At 43.1% G+C, this 21,140-nt stretch overlaps 1 protein-coding gene across 8 annotated transcripts in view; it reads right to left on the reverse strand.

Moving 5' to 3' along the window:
* Nucleotides 1-21,140, reverse strand: part of greb1 (growth regulating estrogen receptor binding 1) — a 331,296-nt gene that overhangs the window by 51,035 nt on the left and 259,121 nt on the right. For 7 of the 8 annotated variants that reach the window (XM_043677647.1, XM_043677663.1, XM_043677619.1 and 4 more), the window contains 3 exons: nt 15,614-15,813; nt 13,808-13,903; nt 12,314-12,903 (listed from right to left, as the gene is read on the reverse strand). In XM_043677647.1, coding sequence (XP_043533582.1) covers nt 12,314-12,903; nt 13,808-13,903; nt 15,614-15,813 — 886 coding nt within the window. The remainder of the gene's footprint in view (nt 1-12,313; nt 12,904-13,807; nt 13,904-15,613; nt 15,814-21,140) is intronic. The other variant, XM_043677672.1, reaches the window with a different exon arrangement.

A 21,140-nucleotide genomic window follows, 5' to 3' on the forward strand; every position in this document is an offset into this window, starting at 1 on the left:
TGTATTTGGGACAGAAGTGTAGAGAGTTTCATGCAGTAACACATCTCATCCTCACAGGGGCTTGTTATCTGGCTTCTCTTACATCTCGGGACAATTCCTGTGATTGGCGGCCTAACAAAAAAAATCTCAAACGGGCTAAGATTAGCTCTCCCTCTCCTCCTAGATCTCATACACATTAGCACAATTGGAAGTGCCTTTGTCCATGTCATCCCTAGTTCCTCACAGCATTTTGTCAATTTATTTTTTATGGTAGAATTTTCTCTTTCCGCTGCCCTCCCCCTCGTTTAGTGGTAGGCACAGTGTTATCTCATGTTTATTCCCAAATACTCACTAATCTGCTGTAGGGCATGATGGACAAATGGTGTCCTACTGTCACTGCTACGCCTAGAGTGTAGGTTTGCTCGCTGAGCTGTAGGTTTGATATCCAGACGTTTCATTACCTGGCATATGGAGGATAATGGGCTAGTGTAGGTTAGGTGGGCTTGGATCGGCGCAACATCGAGGGCCGAAGGGCCTGTACTGCGCTGTATTTTTCTATGTTCTATGTTCTAACTCACTTGCCAACTCCCCAAAGCCCTACCATCAATGTGCTATCAAGCAGCACTTGCTTAGCAATGACATGCTCAATGACACACTTTGGGTTCTGCCTGGCCCACTCAGTTTCTAAGCTCATCACAAAGCACAAGTCAGGAGTGTGATGGAATACTCCCCAATTGCCTGGATGGGAGCTAACTTCAACAAGATTCAAGAAGCTTGACAGCATCCAGAACAAATATAGCCCATTTGATTGGCATTACATCCACAACATTCACTCCTTCCACCACTGATGCTCAGTTGCAAAGATATGTACTGTCTATAAGATGCACTGCATAAATTTACCAAAGGTCCTTAGACAGCATCTTCCAAGCCCATGATCATTACCATTGAGAAGAATGAGGGAGGCAGATACATAACCTGCAAATTTCCTTCCAAGCCACTCACAATCCTGACTTGGAAATATACCACTGTTCCATCAGTGTCACTGGGTCAAATCTGGGAGCTCCCTCCCGAACGGTACCATGGGGGAAACTTACACCAAATGAACCACAGAGGTTTAAGAAGGCAGCACCACTACTTTCACAAGGCCAACTGCACTCTAAAACAGCAATGCTGTCATTCCACTCATAATCCAGGGTCTTCCACATCTACATTTGTCAAAGCTGCTGGGAGCTCATCATAATACGTTCAGATTCAAATGCTGAAATACCTAGAACACGTGAATTGGGCTTCTGGTGAATGAAGGGTCAAGTTACAATGAGTTCAAAGAAAGTTGCTAGCACCAGAAGTACTTTCCATTCAAGCCTGCAGACTGGAGTTACAGACGAACTTTAACACTTATTTGATTTAAACCTGGTTAGATGTGCATTTGCTGCAAACAGCTAGAGGACTTGAGGATTTCCAAGACATCAGGGATATTTCTGCTCCTATCCCTAGACCACTCGAAAGTTAGAAGTTTTGAGTTTGCGATACAATAATTCAAATGACGATTGCCTTTTTTTGCAATTTTAATGGAGAAGGAGCAAGGCAGAGAAAAAGTGGCCACAGCAGTTAATAACGAGGACATGCTCTCACCACTAAACCACGCTCCCTCTCCCCATTAAAGTTTAGTGGACACCCTGATATAATGGAGATCCTAGTGAGTATCTTTGCATGAAAAATCCATACTTTATTAGTGACAACACACTAGTAACAACTCCTGATGACCTCCAGCTCAGATTTTATACGTGAACTGCAGTAATTTGCTCCTTTAGCCAAGAATTCATCAGATAACTTGACACATCTCTTGGTGAATTATGAAATGAACTTGGCATGACAGCAGCTAAATAGTGCTGCATAGTTATACCATTGTGCTGACTTTTCCAAAGACTGCAATTACTCAGAAGTGAATGGCATTACTAGCATGGAACAGACCCTCTCTTAAATTCCATAAAAGGAAATGGATAACACATGCTGAATTGCCCAGCCTGTGTAACCGGATTCAAGCCATCTTTGAGGAGGTGTAATTAATACAGTCTTGGATTGGTAAACCCCAGAGTGCAGATTCAAATTCCATCATGGCAATTTGAAAATTTGAAATCAGCTTTCAAAAAAATATGTAACTACCATTCATGCCACACAAGTGCCGACAGTAACCATTTCCCAGAGAAAGTCTAAACACATCTCCTTGGCATTAACATCACTGAACTGTGGTAAAGACAGAGAATCAAAGTTTAACATCCATCAAGTTCTTGTCACCTCTGAGACTGTTCAAGGATTGAATTGTTTCTTAAAATGGAAGAAACATGGACCTGAAATGGTTGTGGTGGTCACTTGACCACAGATTGAGACAAACTTCGGGAGACCCATGTGGAATGAATGAAGCTACCTGCACTGAAATTACCATTTTTCTCTAAAGCCATCGTGACCAGGTGACTGAGTCCATGTCAAGAAATTCACATCTCCTGTTTAATTCACACATGTCCGATCATTCCACATAGTGTGAGCTGAAAGACTCACCTGCCAGCTCAGAAAGGCAATGGAGTTAGATTGTGGAATATACACTGGACTACATTTGAACAGCTATGTTCGAACAGCAGGGAAAATGAAGCTGTGACAACAAACTCTCTCCTCTGGGCCTGTTTCTCTCACTACCCCAGAAAACCATACCCAGTGTTAATGCCAATTAGGAAAACAACCATTCACTGAGAACTTAGCTACCTAGAGATGCCAGTACTGTTGATGCTAAGAATCTAATACCTCAAGGACTCTTAAAACCTTTTAACTGTGTACCCATTATTCTCCTGTCTGTATCAGATGTTTAAACTTGTCTTCTATGTTTGTGTATGTAATTGATGTCACACTTCTATGATTTTTCTCAGGGTTAATAAGCCATAAAATACCTCCTCCTTTCATTCAGAAAACCTTGGTTATTGGTTTCTTCATTTTCTTGTGAGCTACTTTACAATTGAATTGTGATAGCTATGTGCTAAGATGTTTGTTGTGACTGACTAGGAGAAGGTTTTACAGGAAGGAGCCAATGTTCTCTGCTCACCCGATATTAACAAACAGCAGCCATGATCTTGTTGAATGGTGATGAGGGTTGATGAGTTGAATAGTCCAGTCAGAGAGGGATACAGTCGTACAGTATGGAAACAGGCCCTTTAGTCCAACCAGTCCATGCTGACCATAATCCCAAACTAAACTAACTCCCACCTGCCTGGCATGGCCTATTTGCTACCAAACGTTTCTTATTCATTGGTGAATGTTCACCGAGCTAGTAGGTTTGTTGGCAGATGTTTTGACCCCTTTCTCGGTGACACCATCAGCGATGTGTTGCCTCTTGTGAAGCACTGCTGTAATGTTCCACTTTGAATTGATGTGGTTCTGTTTGACCTGTTTCTGGTTGGTGCCAGTCCCAGTTCTGTTGCTAGTTGGATGCGTGACATGAACTGTCTGCCTGTTTGTCCTCCATACTGCTTAGTCCAGTTGCTGTATTAGGACCCTGTTCAAAAGAGCAGCAACACACGGCAGCACCCTGGAACTGTAAGAGAGGAAGAAGAACACCTAGACAAAGTCTTTGCTAAAACGGATACCCCCACAGCTTTGTTTGCAGATGCCTGGTGGACAAGCAACACCAAGACGACAAGACATGCCCCAACACACTGGCTACTCTCCCATTCATTAAAAACATTTCCAAACTGACAACTAGACTGCTCAGACTACTAGGGATATTGGCAGCACACAGACCGACCGCCACACTCTGACAGCGGTTCACCAGAATAACAGAGCCAATATCCACTAGATTAGAGCAGAATTAGAATCCCTACAATGCGGAAACAGGCCCTCCGGCCCAACAAATCCACCCCGACCCTCCGAAGCGTAACCCACCCCAACCCATTTCCCTCTGACTAATGCACCTAACACAATGGGCAATTTATCATGACCAATCCACCTAACCCGCACATCTTTGGACTGTGGGAGGAAACCGGAGCACCCAGAGGAAACCTCTCCTCAATTCTTCCCACGCAGACACAGGGAGAATGTGCAAACTCCACACAGACAGTCGCCCGAGGCTGGAATCAAACCTGGGTCGATGGCGCTGTGAGGCAGCAGTGCTAACCACTGAGCCACTGCAGCACCCTGAAAGGCAGGACTATATGCAGGATGAATGTAATTTACACTATCCCATGCAACGACTGCACGAAGCACTATGTCGGACATACAGGCAGACAGCTAGCGACCTATATCAATGAACACCAACTAGCACCCAAGTGACACGACCAACTCTCCCTAGTATCCATACAAATGGCCAACAAGAACCATGAGTTTGACTGGGACAACACAATGGTACTAGGAGAGACCAAACAAAGAACAACAAGGGAAATCCTGGAAACATGGTGCTCACCATCGGACTCCATCAACAAACACATTGACCTGGATCTGATATACAAACCGCTGCAATGGAAAACTGGAACTGGAACCAAGCAGAAACAGTTCAAACAGAACCACATCAGTTCAACGCGGAACAGTACAGCAGCACTTCACAGGAGATAACAACACTGATGGTATCACCTCGAAAGGAGACAGAACATCTGCTCTTAAATTTACCAGCTCAATGGACTGACTAACAATGAATCCAACCAGCTCCTGGGCTCCAGATCTTCACAAAAACTTTAAATTTCTTATTCATGTACTTACCTAAATGTCTCTACTTCTTCTTCTTTGAATTCATCTGATCTCAAGATTATGAACTAACAATATCCATGGAGCAGGGAGATGCCAGTGGTATGAGTCAACACTTCACAGACGTTCAGCTGAATAAACATAGCTACTAGAGCAGGTTAACTATTCTACTCCTCACTCCCCAAGGCCTTGCCAGCACCAATGAAACTTGAGTCAGGAGTGTGATAGGACATTCTCCTCCTGTCTGGAGCTCCAAGAACACTCCAGGCCTTTCTCACTGCCCAGGATAAGGCTGTCCACTTGAATGACACCACGTTCACCCACTGTAAAATACCGACACACTCCAGCACTTGCACGCAGTGTATCATCACAAGATGTACGGTGCAACTCATTAATACTTCTGTCCCAGCACCTCCCCAAACCCACAATCACTACCACCCAGAAGAGGAGCAGCTAAATAAGAACACTATCACTTTCCAGGTCCCTAAAAGTGACAGATTATCTCCAATCGAAGGCACTTCGGGTTCCATTGTCAGAGCCGCTACCTGGACCGTCCGGTGACACCTTATCGATGTTCCTTCGTGGGTAATCTCAACTGCAAACTGTTCTCAACAGCACTACATGCTTGGACTTCACTTTCAAAAGGCAGCCATGTGTGATTTGAATCCAGTCATTATTGTTACTGTAAGATTTCCATATCAAGTGCTTGACTGTTAAGTAGCAGCTATCAGGTCCTGAAAATCTTTAAGGGAAGCATGGATCATTGACGGAATTAGCTGCTGTTCTGGTCACGGCCATCAGTCTATGCTTCTGTGCAGCTGCAGTTATTGACTGCTCTCAAGGTGTTTAAGATCACAGCCTGTTGAGCAATGATGCTGCAAGTCAGCAATTAATTATCACACATCAATAGAGACATGATTAATGTTCCTAAAAAGCCTGATTTTCAAGCCCATACCTTGTTAGTTCTTATCCTGTGATCCCAAAGTATTTATAGGCATCCTTCATTTGCAAAGCAAAGACTACAATTGGCAAATTCTCCCCAGCGTTTAGATCAGACTGGTGCTGAAAAAGCACAGCAGGTCAGACAACATCCGAGGAGCAGGAAAATCGACGTTTCAGGCAAAAGCCCTTCAGAAGGGGTCGAATTTCCTGCTCCTCGGATGCTGCCTGACTTGCTGTGCTTTTCCAGCACCAGTCTGATCTAAACTCTGGTTTCCAGCATCTGCAGTCCTCACTTTTGCCTACATTCTCCCCAACACCTAATTCCTCACACTCTGAGTTACCTGCTGTCACATCCGCACTTATTCTTGGCCTGGGATGGAGGGATCTGAGCTTAGACAAATGAAGGTGGCAATGAGATAGTAACAGAAAAACAGAGGGAAGAAAGCAGCTCAAAGGCACTGCTTTCCAAACTTTCTCCCGATATGAGCCCATTTTACTCTCTCAGACTGTATGTGACCCTAGAGTGAAGATGCAGGATGGGGGGGGTTCTGGGCTGTTGAAACACCAGTTGCTGAGGGACCATGATGAGGGGGTGGGAGGAATGTAGCTTCAATTCATGACTTGTTGGGAGCGAAGGTTGGAGAAACAGCACTGAGTTTTGATGAAAAGGCAGATTCATGAATAAGCAAACACTCAGCTAATTCACAGGCCTCTGCAGCAGCAGTACTGGGCCTCAGAGCAGGGTTCATTCGATAAGGATCACACAAACTAAGAACTGTGCGCGCAGCTTCCATTTTCATCTTCCCCACAAAGCAGTCAGAGTCAATGAGATGGAAATTGATGTGCTTGCCTGACAATTCACAAGATGTCATGGTAACCCCATTTAGACTCTTAAAAAGTCCCACTGTCCTCACTACCTCCCACTACTACAGTATAGTTGTCTCCCATTGCTCTGAATACTGTGTGCAATTACATCCTTGAACAAGACAGATGTTATCAGAGTTGAAGCCTGCATTCAAGGGGGTTGTGCTTTCCGGAGAACATAACAGACTGAGCTGTGAAGCACTTCATATCATCCCTAAGTTATGAAAGGTGCTTTACAAATGCACTTCTTTCAGTCTTTTTTTTTCACTTCTAGCCCGGAGTGGAACACATCCCCCCACCCCCCCCCCCCCCCCCCCCCCCAGGTTTAAACATTGCCAATTTCTGTGTTCCAGCTTAGAGTCCATTTCTAACCTTTGCTTTTCCAGCTCACCTCCAAATCGGGAAGAAAAAGACTGCAATTTCTGCCCAGCGAAAGTGAGAACTGCAGATGCTAGAGATCAGAGTCGAGAGTGTGGTGCTGAAAAAGCACAGCAGGTCAGGCAGCATCCGAGGAGCAGGAGAGTTGACGTTTCAGGCAAAAGTCCTTCATCAGGAATGAGGGGCTTATGCCTGAAGCATCAATTCTCCTGTTCCTCGGCTGCTGCCTGACCTGCTGTGCTTTTCCCACCACACTCTTCTACTTCAATTTTTGCTGGGGAGGTCTTGTTGCAGAGTAGACTGCACCCTGCCTCTGAACCAGAAACTCTGGGTTCAAGTTCAACTTTGGGATTTTGATGTCAATGGTAGGTCTGCTCATGACATGATCAAACAGCTCGATCGTCGACACACGCAGAGTATGGATCTCAGGTGATCGGATCAAGAGAAGTTCCTGGTCAGCTATGCTGAATGCAAAGTAGTGCCCCTCAACTCACAGCCTCAGAGCATCAGCATTGTGAGCCGTTCCAGAAAATACTATCTGCAGGAACAAACATAAACCCATGCTTTGTCTGCCTCAAGTATCATGAGATTTCAGAGGCCTTTAAGTCTAAGTCTGGTGAAAGTTCAGTGTCAGCATTCTTTCCCCCTTACTGTTGTGGATTCCAATGCACAGATCCATGCACAAAAGTTTGGTAAACATTCCAGTACAATAGTGAGGGAGCACAGCACTGTTGAAGGTACTGTCTTTCAATATGACCTCAAGTGGAGTTTATATAAAGTTTATGTACATCCTGGTAGATAGAAAATATCCTGTGGTGCCACTAGGGAACAGCAGAGAGGTCATCCGTGGTGTCATGGCCAATATTTCTACCACGATCTGTTATAGTGATCTTGGCTATCTGCTCATGATCACATTGCTGCTCATGGGTCCATGTTCCATGCAAATTAGCTGCCTCATTGCTTACATTGCAACAATGACTACGTTTCAAAAGTATTTCGGTGACTGTAAAGTGCATTGAGGTAACCAGAGATCACAAAAGGTGCCATATACATACAAGTCTGTTATTGTCTTTCTCTATATCTCCTTCCCTCATCCTCTTGTTTTTCACTGGATTGCTGGCTTTTATCTTTGCACTTTGCTTTGCCCCCACCTCAAAATATACTTCCTCTAACAAACTGGTAAAAGCGAGGCATTTTTGTTCTCCCCCAAAGCCATTCTATATTTGGACCCTCATCAACACTTAAATCCAATTGTCCCCGAACTGAAAAAATTATGTTGATCAACTAAGGGAATAAAAAGAAAAATGCTGAAGAAACTCTGCAGGTCTGGCAACATCTACAGAGAGACAGACACAGAGCTGATGTTTCCAGTTTGATATGACTCTTCAAATTGCTAAAGGGCAACAAAGTGTTAATTTCAAAAATGTTAGTTCTCTTAGTGATCTCCAAACTGCCCAATTTCTACATTGTGAAACAATTATTTCATCTTCCTTACTTATAGAATGGAATAAAATCCCTACAATGTGGAAAGAGGCCATTTAGCCCAGTGGATCCACACTGATTCTCTGAAGAGCACCCCACCCAACCCCATTCCCCTACCCGATCCCTGTATTTCCTGTGGCTAACACACCTATCCTACACATCTCTGGACACTATGAATAATTTAGCATGGCCAATCCACTTAACTAGCACATCTATGAACTGTGGTAGGAAACTGGTGCACCCGCGGGTGGAATCGAACCTGGGTCCTTGGCCCTGTGAGTCACCATGACTTCCTACCTGTTCCAGGGATTACAGCCCATTTACTCTCAATCAGGTTTTTCAAAAACATCCTATTGTTATTCAGGCCTCCTGTAGATTTGTAATTCCTTTACCACAATCTATTTATTGTAACCCTGCAATCACTTGCCTGCAGCCAGCACCTTCAACCTCATCTTTCTCCATCATCTTTCAAGAGACAACAGGACTCTGTACCCTGCTGCTTTTTCAGTCTACTTTGGACCTTGTAACTACAAAAACATTTTTTTTTGTCTCAAAGTCTACTTCTCTTGAGTTATGTCCTTGTAATTTCTTGCCTATTCCTATCAAATGCTGTGGTGTATTATTCAAAACACCAAAGGGAAGCGATAACCTAGAGGTATTATCGGGGCTAACCTACTAATCCAGAGACCCAGGTAATGGTCTAGGGACTTGGGTTCAATTCCTGCCATCACAGATGATGGAACTTATATTACAATAATAATCTGGAATTAACAGTTTAATGATATGCATAAAACTATTACCAATTGTCAGGAAAAATCCATCAGGTTCACTAATGCCCAAAAGAGAAAGAAACCTGCCATCTCTCTGGTCAAATGTGACTCCTGACCCACAACAATGTGATTGACACTTAACTGCCCTCTGGGCAATAAATGCCGGTCCAGCCAGTGATCCTCATATCCCATGAATGAATAAAAGCATTAAACATTTCATATAAAACTGTATATCTAATGAACTGAAATGAAGGTCATGATAGCTCCCACAGGCTGCGCTTTCATTGGAGAGAGAGAAACAACTGATGGCGTGTTTAACCCAAGGATGATCACATCTCAGGTGTGGCAAAGTTGAGAAGGTAAGGGCTCTGTGGGGTCTTGAACTGGTATGGGAATTGAATCTAATCTGGGAGTGTCACTTTGCACCACAAACCAGCGTCTCGCAACTCCTTGAAAGTGGAGTCGCAGGTAGATAGGATAGTGAAGAAGGCGTTTGGTATGCTTTCATTTATTGGTCAGAGTATTGAGTACAGGAGTTGGGAGGTCATATTGCAGCTGTACAGGACATTGGTTAGGCCACTGTCGGAATATTGCGTGCAATTCTGGTCTCCTTCCTATCGGAAAGATGTTGTGAAACTTGAAAGGGTTCAGAAAAGATTTACAAGGATGTTGCCAGGGTTGGCGGATTTGAGCTATAGGGAGAGGTTGAACAGACTGGGGCTGTTTTCCCTGGAGTGTTGGAGGCTGAAGGGTGACCTTATAGAGGTTTACAAAATTATGAGGGCCATGAATAGGGTAAATAGGCAAAGTCTTTTCCCTGGGGTCAGGGATTCCAGAACTAGAGGGCATTGGTTTAGGGCGAGAGGGGAAAGATATAAAAGAGACCTAAAGGGCAACTTTTTTTACGCAGAGGATGCTACGTGTATGCAATAAGCTGCCAGAGGAAGTGGTGGAGGCTGGTACAATTGCAACATATAAGAGGCATTTGGATGGGTATATGAATAGGAAGGGTTTGGAGGGATATGGGCTGGGTGCTGGCAGGTGGGACTAGATTGGGTTGGGATATCTGGTCGGCATGGATGGGTTGGACCGAAGGGTCTGTTTCCATGCTGTACATCTCTATGACTCTAACTGAGCTAACCAACTCTAATCAGCTGAGTGATGTCACTTTCAACCAATGATGTAGACATCAGCAGTAAGACAGATACATTGCAATTAATGCACATTCATGGGCTTTATTCCACACTGCTGCTGCCTTATAGCTACACAGGGCACATCTTCACAGACTAGGTAACACCACAAACCAGACTGTCACTTGCAACAGATCATGATGCAGTAATGTCAGATTGTCTACTTGTTTTGCTGGTTCTCAAACTATCAATTCTGTTTCTGTAATGGAAGAAAAAGAGCTTGCACCAAACATTGTTAAATGTTGCAACCCATTGGTAAATATGAACAACACATTTAGCTCTAAACTAAGCAAAACCATTCATATCTTCATTCAACAGTTCAAGGCTAAACATGCCATTGTTTTAATTTTCCAGGTTTCACATCATGATCTCAAGCTGAAGCATTTTTTTTGATTCACTCATGGGACATGGGCTTCACTGGCTGGGCTAGCATTTATTAGCCATCCTTAGTTTCCATTGAGAAGGTGGTGCTGAACTGCCTTCTTCAGCTGCTACAGTCCAAGTGCAGTAGGTACAGCCATTTATTGTGCTTTCTTGTCATTTCTCACCATGTTCAGCAGGAGACCCCAGCCGTTTACATTGCTCTACATTAACAATTGACTTTGCCTTTGAGATAACTGCACAGAGGCTGGTATCCCATTACCAAGTCAGTCTTTATTTACAGTCGCTGTACATGGGCTCTGACCAGCCAACTCAGTCTCCAGACTGAGGAGACCTTCTGGATCACCTGTTTATATCTGTCAGCCAGGCAGTCCCCTAAACTGAGGAGACTCTGAATCTCCTGTTTATAATTTTATTAAACAAATTACAAAACAGTTTACAAAAAACATTGACAGCTGTACACAAAAGACAGCAGTTTATCACCTGTTTATATCTGTCAACCAGGGCTTCCTGATTGGGCTGTTAACCTGGGCCAATCAGGGATCTCATAGCCAATGAGATCCACCTGGCCCTCATTCCAATCACTGCAGTCTTTAGAATTTAGGTACCTATGGAAAATTGGTTCCTGCTGACACAATCTCCTTAACATAACTTTAAACAAAACTGTCAGCTGGAATTCAGTTGGGGTGTCATAGCGGTGAAGTAACTTTTCAGAACAACGTGACAAATACTTAGCCGTTCCACAATTTACGTAGAGTGTGTCACTCTACATAGGAAATGGATGAAAAGAAAAATCTTTCGCAATCAAAACAGAAGGAGCATGTTCACAAACAGACTGATGGGTGCTGTCTCCTGTTGCTAGTGGGCGAGTGTGGGTTCTGGACTGTACATGTACTGCAGCAATACTGAACATGTGCAGACACTGAGGGTACTCAGGCAGCAGGTGGTGACTCTGGACAGTAGGAAAATCCAGGGGGGGCTACTCACCCTGCTCTAAGTTCCTTCCATGAGACACACGAGACAGCTTCCTCTCACAGGTACCCAGCAGTCAGTCTCTCTTTCTCTCTACACTGTTGTGCCTCATTCATATGCATTTATAGATCAGCCTCACTTAAACTGTGTCTTTGTCCAATCTCTTTCTACCTTTATCAGGTGCCAGTCTCAAGTCGAAACTTTATTGCTGGAACAGCACAGCAGGTCAGGCAGCATCCAGGGAACAGGAGATTCGACGTTTCGGGCACAGGAAGTCATCCATTTCAAAATTCTACAACTTCTTACAGACCATCTCCTATTTATCATTTCAGGTTGTTTAAAGACTTGCATCTGCAATTTACATTGCACACAACACTATGACCTCAAACTTAACCATGGCCAAAATGTACAAAATGTATTAACTCCATTACTTACAGTCAGCTTGGCATCTCTGTGGCATATCAATGGTATAAATAGCTCCAAAGGAGTTTGTAGTCAACATTAAGAAGACACATGAGCAATTATTTGAATTTAGGTATATAATGAGTGTGTAATTTTGTTTAAATTTCACTGCCAGTATTTGAAAACTTCATTAAAAAATTAAAATCTATTGTTACCGTTCCTCCCCCTCACCTGTGGTGGACCATTCAGCAGAAGTCTACGCGGATGAAATATCTCAGTCCTATTCTGTGCTTTGTTGAAATCCATATGGTTTTGTTTAGCCACGGTCCACTGGCGATAGTACAGGGATTGCTCTGTGGAGGTCATCATCTTGGCCAATGAAGGATGAAAGGAGGTCACCCAATTAACTGAATGGTGTGGGAGAAAGGATGATAACTTAGCCACTCCAGAACTGTCCACTTTGGTAACAATCTCATAGATCAGTTTTGGGAGGAACACAGTTGGTGGTTGGCTTGCTGCCTTTGTCCTTGGGCACTGGGATGACATCTGTCCCAGAATGGGGGTCTGAATAGACGAAGAGACGGAAAAGGTTTTAGAGATTCTTTGTGAGCTTTTGTTGTCGTTTTGATCCAAGTTTATTTTATGCTTTTCTGAATACTGAGCCTCATGATTAGGCTTCTGTTGTACGCTGTCTGATCTCAGCTTAGGTTTCTCTCTGGTCCCACCACCATCCTCAATATTAACAGGTTCAGCATTCAGTGGATGTCTTGCAGAATCTTCAGCTCCAGAGGGTGAGAAAGGATCACTGTCGCAAAGGAAGCCTAATTTTGCCACAGGGAAAAAAAAATTAATTTGCGTCAAATGAAAAACCATTGCAAATTTGAGCAATCTCTCAAATAATAAGTGAAAAGCTGAAAATGTTAGAAATATTCACCAGTGAGCAGAATCTGTGGAGAGAGGAACATTCCGAGTTTATCTGTTGAAGAGTCAGGTGAAGCAAAGGATGAAAGCAAACCACAGACCAAGGCAGCTTTGAGATAAAGAAGCACAGGATATGCATTGCTTTGTGCGTGTGGATTTTAGGATGCAGCAAATGCAGTGGTTCAAGGGATGTCAAATATTTTGGAAGTATCCCTAATCACGAATGGATCTGAATCAGATGGAGTTTCATTTGAAGTTCACTTGGAATAAATCGGAGTGAGAGACAGCTGCTTAAGGAACGTGCAGTGGCTGTGAAAGTAAGCTTTACAAGATAGCTCATCAAACAGGAGAAGGGGAGAAGACAGTTGCAGTAAGAGTGAACAAGGTGAATGTGCCAGGCAGAAATCCAGTCGGTGAAAAGGACAGAACTGCAGAGTGGGCATTCCTGGAGGGTAAGTAGCAGCGAATTAAAGACTAATACAATCTTAAAATACTGCAGATGCTGGAAATCTGAAACAGACTCTATTACCAGCAAGCTCTGGAAATATTTAGCATTCTCTGTTGTCCTTTTCCTGACTCTGAACCTGTTTAAAATCTGTCACAATGTTACCCTTCTCTTTAATTCTGATTAAAGGTTGTTGATTTGAAATGTTGCCTTTGGTTTTCTCTCTCTCCATAGATGCTGTCAGACCTGCTGAGCATTTCCAGTATGTTCGGTTTTTGATACAGATTTCCAAATCTTCACTATTGTGCTTTTCAGGATTTGATATTCTGGTCTTCAAAACTCACGAGCATTTCTCTTACTTGATGTTTTTGATGATCTAGATGAAGCTGACTGATTAGAATAGGAACGCTGTCTCTTATTATTACTGTTCTTTCCTGAGTCTGCAACTGTTGTCACTAAAACAAGAACAACAAATAAGATGTCACAGTGTGACACGAGTCATTGGAGTACATCTCATTTCACATAGATTGGTGGTCATTAGATTCGCCTGCAACTAAAACCAATACTCTTGAATCCCTACCTCTAATCCTTTGAATCCATACAGCAATGTCTAGTGAGGAAGGTGAGTGAATGACTTGCTCCTGAGCATCTTCCAAGGCTGCAGCAAAAATTCCTTTCTTATCCCTGTATCACCAGATGGTGAAGCATCTAATATTACACTGAACCAATTTAATATGTGGATATGAGTGATGAGGTTACAATTACTGGGTTATACCCAGTTCAGGGCAATCTAGTTTAGGAATCAGTTCAGACTCAAGAACAATTTGCAGGGGAAATTCACCATGATTGATGCTAGGGTGACAACATTTAGTTAGAAGGAAATATTAAATAATACAAAGCCCTTTTAATTGGATAGTTTGAAGACGCCGGTGTTGGACTAGGGTGTCACCTGATGAAAGAATAGCGCTCCGAAAGCTAGTGCTTCCAAATAAACCTGTTGGACTATCACCTGGCGTTGTGTGATTTTTAACCTTTTAATTGGAGTGGAGCAGGTTTAACAATTCTAAAAGGAGTACACGGAATTATAAGGAGTAAATAAGGAAATGATTACTTCTACTTGTTGCAGGGTAAGTATAAATTGTAGATCAAAAGAACAGGGGAAGATAGTTTTTCATTTAAGCAGTTTTTCATAGCAGTTAGGACATGGAATGCCCTTCCAGAAACATACATGGTCCCTAATGCATGACTACTTTGAAAAATAATGTGTATAAATATTTGGGGAAAAAAAAGATATAGGGAAAGGCTAGGTGGACCCTACTTCATGTTCTTTCATGTTCTGAGGAAAGGCCACTCGATCCAAAAAGTTAACTCTGATTTCTCTCCACAGCTGCTGCCCACCTGCTGAGCTTTTCCAGCAATTTCTGTTTTTGTTCTTTCAAAGAGCTAGCAGAGTTATGACAGGCTGAATGGTCTCCCTCTGTGATGTGACATTTCATGGAATGTCAATATTCCATGGCTTGTCCATTGAGTTCAGGCTTCAAATTTTATGCCGATTGTACTGAGCCATGCAGACCACAGTATTTGATCACTCTGGGAATCATATTTTTAGAAAGTAGATGGGAGCACGACCAATTTGCACCCATGACAGGGAGTAGGAACTTGCATAAAATTGAATTTGCTGGTTATGATTCAGAACATAAAAGGCAGAAACTTCACCTCTACATTTTTCCCTGCACTTCTCAAAAGCAACAGCACATCCAACAATACAGTGCTGCAGGGTCTCCCTGCTACATTGGCTCACGAAAAGTCATTTTGGGTCATTTTGGAGACTTGCTTTTAAATAATGGTGCATCAAAGCCAAGCCTACATAACACACATCCAGAACTGTGCATGTTCCTGTGGGTAGTACTGGTCTTCGGGAACTGAAAAATCTGAGTTTAAAAATATATATATTTTTAAAGTAGAGACAGGGAGGTTATTTATGACATTCCTCAACACTGTCCTGCCTACTCAAGTTAACTCAGCACTGAACAAGGATTAAAGCTGGGTGTGTCGACCACTTAACAATCAAATCATTGTACTCTAATCAGATTTCATCGACTGGTCTCAGAAATCACACACTATTTATGTACTTGTGTCAGATTGTTTGATTCAAAACGATGTACCTTCAATTGCAACACTATCCTCATCATCGTCAGTACTGCCTGGTTTATCCAGGTCACTCTCAGAGAGATCATTCACTATCGTTGTCTGCCCAGAGGTTTCAGGAACGACATAGCAAGCTGCCAGCCCCAGTTCTTGTTCCAAAGCAGTACGCAAAAGACAAGTTGAGTTTATTAAACGTAAATCATAGTACTTTGCAGACCTGTGCACAGATGAAAGCAGAAAATCAGTTCATGTAATGTCGAGTAAACTTTCTGATTATCAAATTTACTTCTACAACAAACAGAGCACTCAGCTCAGAATAAGAACTCTGGTCGATCAGTAATGTGAAACACAGAACTGGATTTTTTGAGCTGAATGGCACCTGATTTGGCAACTATATTGGATTACTGCCCCAATGAAGGTAGGGGTGCACTGTTAGCATTTTGTGGGCTGTCTCTGAGATATCCATCTTATTATGGATGTGAGGCATGATTGGGAGGCAGGGGATAGAAACAGTGAGCTGCATTTAGAGGGTACCTATTTGTATTCAAACCAAGCTGTCAGCCACAAGTATATGAAAGGGACAGCATGTGCCTGAGCAGGAAGACCTCTGGACAGGAAGTGTACAAGAGAAAAGGTCACATAATACTCCACAGGTGGACCCCTTCAGGAGTGAAGTGGTTGACTTGGCAACATTGATGGAGGTGGTGATTCCTGACCATGTGATGATCACAGCACTGAAGTCAGTTGGAGATGGTGAGGCTGATTTGAATGACCCATTAATGCACTTTGCAGCAGCTTCCAGGGTATAGGAGGGTGTTTCCAGTGGATGACCCCAGAGAGATGATGAAGTAACCTCTTGGTAAAACATTTCATTGGAAGCACACTAGCTTTGGGAGCGCTGCTCCTTCATCAGACGCTCCGAAAGCTAGTATGCTTCCAATTAAACCTGTTGGACTATAACCTGGTGTTGTGTGATTTTTAACTTTGTACACCCCAGTCCAACACCAGCATCTCCAAATCCTGGGTAAAGTGGTGTAAGTAGCTGACCTTCTCTCCTACACAGGGCTGGTACTGGAAGAGTAATGAAGTAATTGGAGGAACTACTGTCACAGAAGTAAGATACATCGTCAACCAGTGCAGACACAAACAGCAGTGGGCTTTTTGTGGTTTTTGAATGAAAGGGTCAGGAGGGAAGCAGCAAATGATAGATAGAGGCAGCTGTGGCTAGTCTCCATTGGAGACAGCAGTTCCAGTCATGCTTACCCAACTTGAGATGCTGAGTCTTTGGGACCATGTAAAAAGTGGATGGTTATGGACCAGCAAGGGAAGATGTGTTACCATCTGTCAGAGCTTCCTGAGACAGACCAGTCTCCAACGCTGAAAGTGGGTGAGTCCATTCATTACATGAACTCTGCAATGTCCTTGACTTATCAGAACACAAGTTCTTCTGCTGTAAGATGGACAAACCTCACAGAGAATCACATGAGACAGTATGCTAATGATCAGAGCCACTTATCAAGGAATCCCAACCTCAAAAGCTGATCCCTCCCTGATTATGATACCACTGATGCTCATGCCCAAATCACTGAGCTTGTTGCCGTACATTTGCAGTAGATGTGACCTGTCACAGTGTCCCAATGCTTACTCTGGCCCTGAGGAAGGGTGCAATGGGCATTACAGTTGCTGGGGCACCCTCTTGAACAGCCTACCTACACAGAGTCATACATCACGGAAACAGACACTCAGTCCAATCAGTTCACAACATACATAATCCCAAACAAAACTAGTCCCATCTGCCTGCTCCTGGTCCATATCCCTCCAAACTTTTCCTATTAAATGTCTTTTAAACATTGTAATTGTGCCCATATCCATCACTTCCTCAGGAAGTTCATTCTACACACAAACCATCCTCATGTAAAATATTTGCTCCTTGTGTCTTTTTAAAATCTTTCTCCTCTCACCTTAAAAAAAATGCCCCAGTCTTGAAATCCCCTGTCCTAGAGAAAAGTCAACTACCATTAGCTCTATCTATACCACTTATTTTATAAACTTCCATAAGGTTGCCTCTCAACCTCCTACGCTCCAGTGAAACAAAATGTCCCAGCCTATCCAACCTGTCTTTATAACTCAAACCTTCCATACCCGGCAACATCCTGTTAAATCTCTTCTGAGTCCTCTCCAGCTTAATAATGTCTTTCTTATAACTGAGTGACCAGAACTGGACATAGAAGAGACCTCATCAATATCCTCAACATGACTTCCTAACTCCTATACTCAAAGGACTGAGCAATGAAGGCAAGCATGCCAAATCCTTTTTAACCACCCTGTCTATCTGTGATGCAAACTTTAACGAATTATGTACCTGCACCTCTAGCTTCCTCTGTTTCACAATACTACCCAATGCCCTGCCATTAATTGTATAAGCTCTATTGCAACAAAATACAATACCTCACATATATCCAGTTGAACTCCATCTGCCATTTTTCAGCCCATTGACCCATTTGATTAAGATCTCTTTGTAATCTTAGAAAATGTTCTTCATTGTCCACAATGACACCAATTTTGGAGTCATCTGCAAACTTACTACATTCTCATTTAGATAAATCTGCTCCAGCCACACGGAGAAATGTAGCTCATAAACGGGAACAGAGAAATGTTGCTAGAACCGTCTTCCGTGCAGATTATGAACCTTCTGTAGAGCGCACACTTTCGTTTGAGTAAAATGGCAAAAGATTGAAACAAAAATTTCTTGCCTAGCTCATTCTGGGAAACTGCCACTGAGCCACATTATCCTGCCTGAATGCGCGGTTGCAGGGTAGCAATGTGTGCTTGGGGACTACTTATATGTCGCAACTGTGAAATCCCATGAAAGGTGGATTGCTTTTTCTTTTCTTCACAAGCTGGAGTGAAATACTTCTGTTCAAATGCAAATTCTATCTTGTACAAATTGAGCTTTTCCACAATCTTTCATTCTTGTTTTAAAAGCGTTCACACTAAGAACTGGCATCCCACTAAATCCCCACCTCGAATGAATCACCTCTGGGAAATACTGCTAACTGGACCTACTTTAGACTCCAGATGAAACTCTAAAAAATAACTTGTATTTTTGAGGCAAATGAACACCAAGACATGCTTTTATGGCTTTTAAATATAACTTTTAATTGACATAAAAACACTTGTCTCTAACAGAAACCATTTACCATTATGTTGGAGCAAAGTCACTTTAAGTTTTTAAAAATCAGATTACAGTCCTCACAGACAATGGACTAGACACTGTTTCAAAATGCTATTCTCCTGAATAAATCCATCTTCAACTGGATTAATCAACATGCTTCAATTTATAATATATATTACATATCTCAAGGAAGAGCTTTTTTTTTCAAAGAATCATATTTGAACAACTTCCTGATTGCTATGGAGACTAGACGATTTTGTATTCAGCTATTTGCAAGTATTTTTTATTCACTCCTGGGACATGGGTGTCGCTGGCTGGGCAAGCATTTATTGCTGATCCCTAGTTGCCCTTCAGAAGGTAATGGTGAGCTGTCTTATGACCCACTGCAGTGTGTGAGTTGCCACAATGCCCTTTGGGAGGGAATTCCAGGATTTGACCCAGCAGCAGTGAAGGAATGGCGATATATTTCGAAGTCAGGACAGTGAGTTGTTTGGAAGTGAAATTGGTGGTGGTATTCCCACATATCTCCAGCCCTTGTCTTTCCAGATGGTAATGGTCATGGATTTGAAAGTTGCTGTCTAAGGCATCTATGGATTTACAAAAGGCTTTCGATGAATTGCAACTAACTAGCTTGCCAGCAAAATAGATGCCCAATGAATACAAGGACAATGAAAATATGGATACAAAGTTGCCTGAATGACAGGACACAACGTGTAAGAACAGTTGTTTGTCAGATGGCATGAATGTACACTGTGAGGTTCCTTTCGACACTGTGCTCTGGGTTAATAGGCTAGACTTGTAGGGTACAATTCCAAAACTTCTGGAAACATATTGTGAACTACAGGATGACAGTGATAAACTTCAAGGGGTTATAGACAGACTGGATGAATGAACAGGCCACCATACCTCGTGCTATTCAGGCACTTAACATGTCAGTAGTGGGCCTTTCCTGAAATCAAGTACTCTGGGGTCAGAGGTCAGATACCATCAGGCTTCATCTTCTATACTCAGCAGCGCCACTGGGGAGGCAGTGGCTGCTGCTGGTATCACACACGCCTGAGCCCTCCAAGATGGAATTGAGGTCAGTCGAGGCAAGTTAAAAATCATACGCCACCAGGTTACAGTCCAACCGGTTGGAGGCACTAGCTTTCTCAGCGCTGCTTCTTCATCAAGTGGTTGTGGGGCAGAATCATATGACACAGAATTTATAGCAACAGGATGGCAGTGTCATTGTAACGTAACATTAAACAAATTTAAAAGTCACACAACACCTTCCTGAAGAAGGGCTCATGCCCAAAACGTCGATTCTCCTGCTCCTTGGATGCTGCCTGACCTGCTGCATTTTTCCAGCAACACATTTTCAGCTCTGATTTCCAGCATATGCAGTCCTCACTTTCTCCTAGAAGATCAACGCCAGGTTATAGTCCAACAGGTCCAACTACACCACTTACATGCACACCAAGAAATTTTTAACCTGTTGGACTATAACATGGTGTTGTGTGACTTTTAACTTTGTACAGCCCAGTCCAACACCAGCATCTCTGAAACAAATTTAGCTTGAGTCTTTCATCTTTTAGCGTGATCAGGCACTCTACGCGGCAGGTACTAATGTGACTCAGCCAACGTTGTCTATCTCATATGCTGCAAGCAAGGATGCTGTGAGGCATGGTACATTGGCGAGACTGAGAAGAGACTGTGGCAACAGATAAAGTCATAGAGATGTACAGCATGGAAACAGACCAGTCCAACCTGTCCATGCCGACCAGATATCACAACCCAATGTAGGCCCACCTGCCAGCACCCGGTCCATATCCCTCCAAACCCTTCCTATTCATATACCCATCCAAATGCCTCTTAAATGTTGCAATTGTACCAGCCTCCACCACATCCTCTGGCAGCTCATTCCATACACGTACCAACCTCTGCGTGAATAAGTTGCCCCTTAGGTCTCTTTTATATCTTTCCCCTCTCATCCTAAACCTATGTCCTCTAGTTCTGGACTCTCCGATCCCAGGTAAAGGAATTTGTCTATTTATCCTATCCATGCCCCTCATAAATTTGTAAACCACGATAAGGTCACCCCTCAGCCTCCGACACTTCAGGGAAAACAGCCCCAGTCTGTTCAGCCTCTCCCTGTAGCTCAGATCCTCCAACCCTGGCAACATCCTTGTAAATCTTTTCTGAACCCTTTCAGGTTTCACAACATCTTTCCGATAGGAAGGAGACCAGAATTGCAAACAATATTCCAACAGTGGCCTAACCAATGTCCTGTATAGCTGCAACATGACCTCCCAACTCCTGTACTCAATACTCTGACCAATAAAGGAAAGCATACCAAACGCCTTCTTCACTATCCTATCTACCTGCGA

The sequence above is a fragment of the Chiloscyllium plagiosum genome, chromosome 3 (assembly GCF_004010195.1).
Source record: "Chiloscyllium plagiosum isolate BGI_BamShark_2017 chromosome 3, ASM401019v2, whole genome shotgun sequence".
NCBI classification, from domain to species: Eukaryota; Metazoa; Chordata; class Chondrichthyes; order Orectolobiformes; family Hemiscylliidae; genus Chiloscyllium; species Chiloscyllium plagiosum.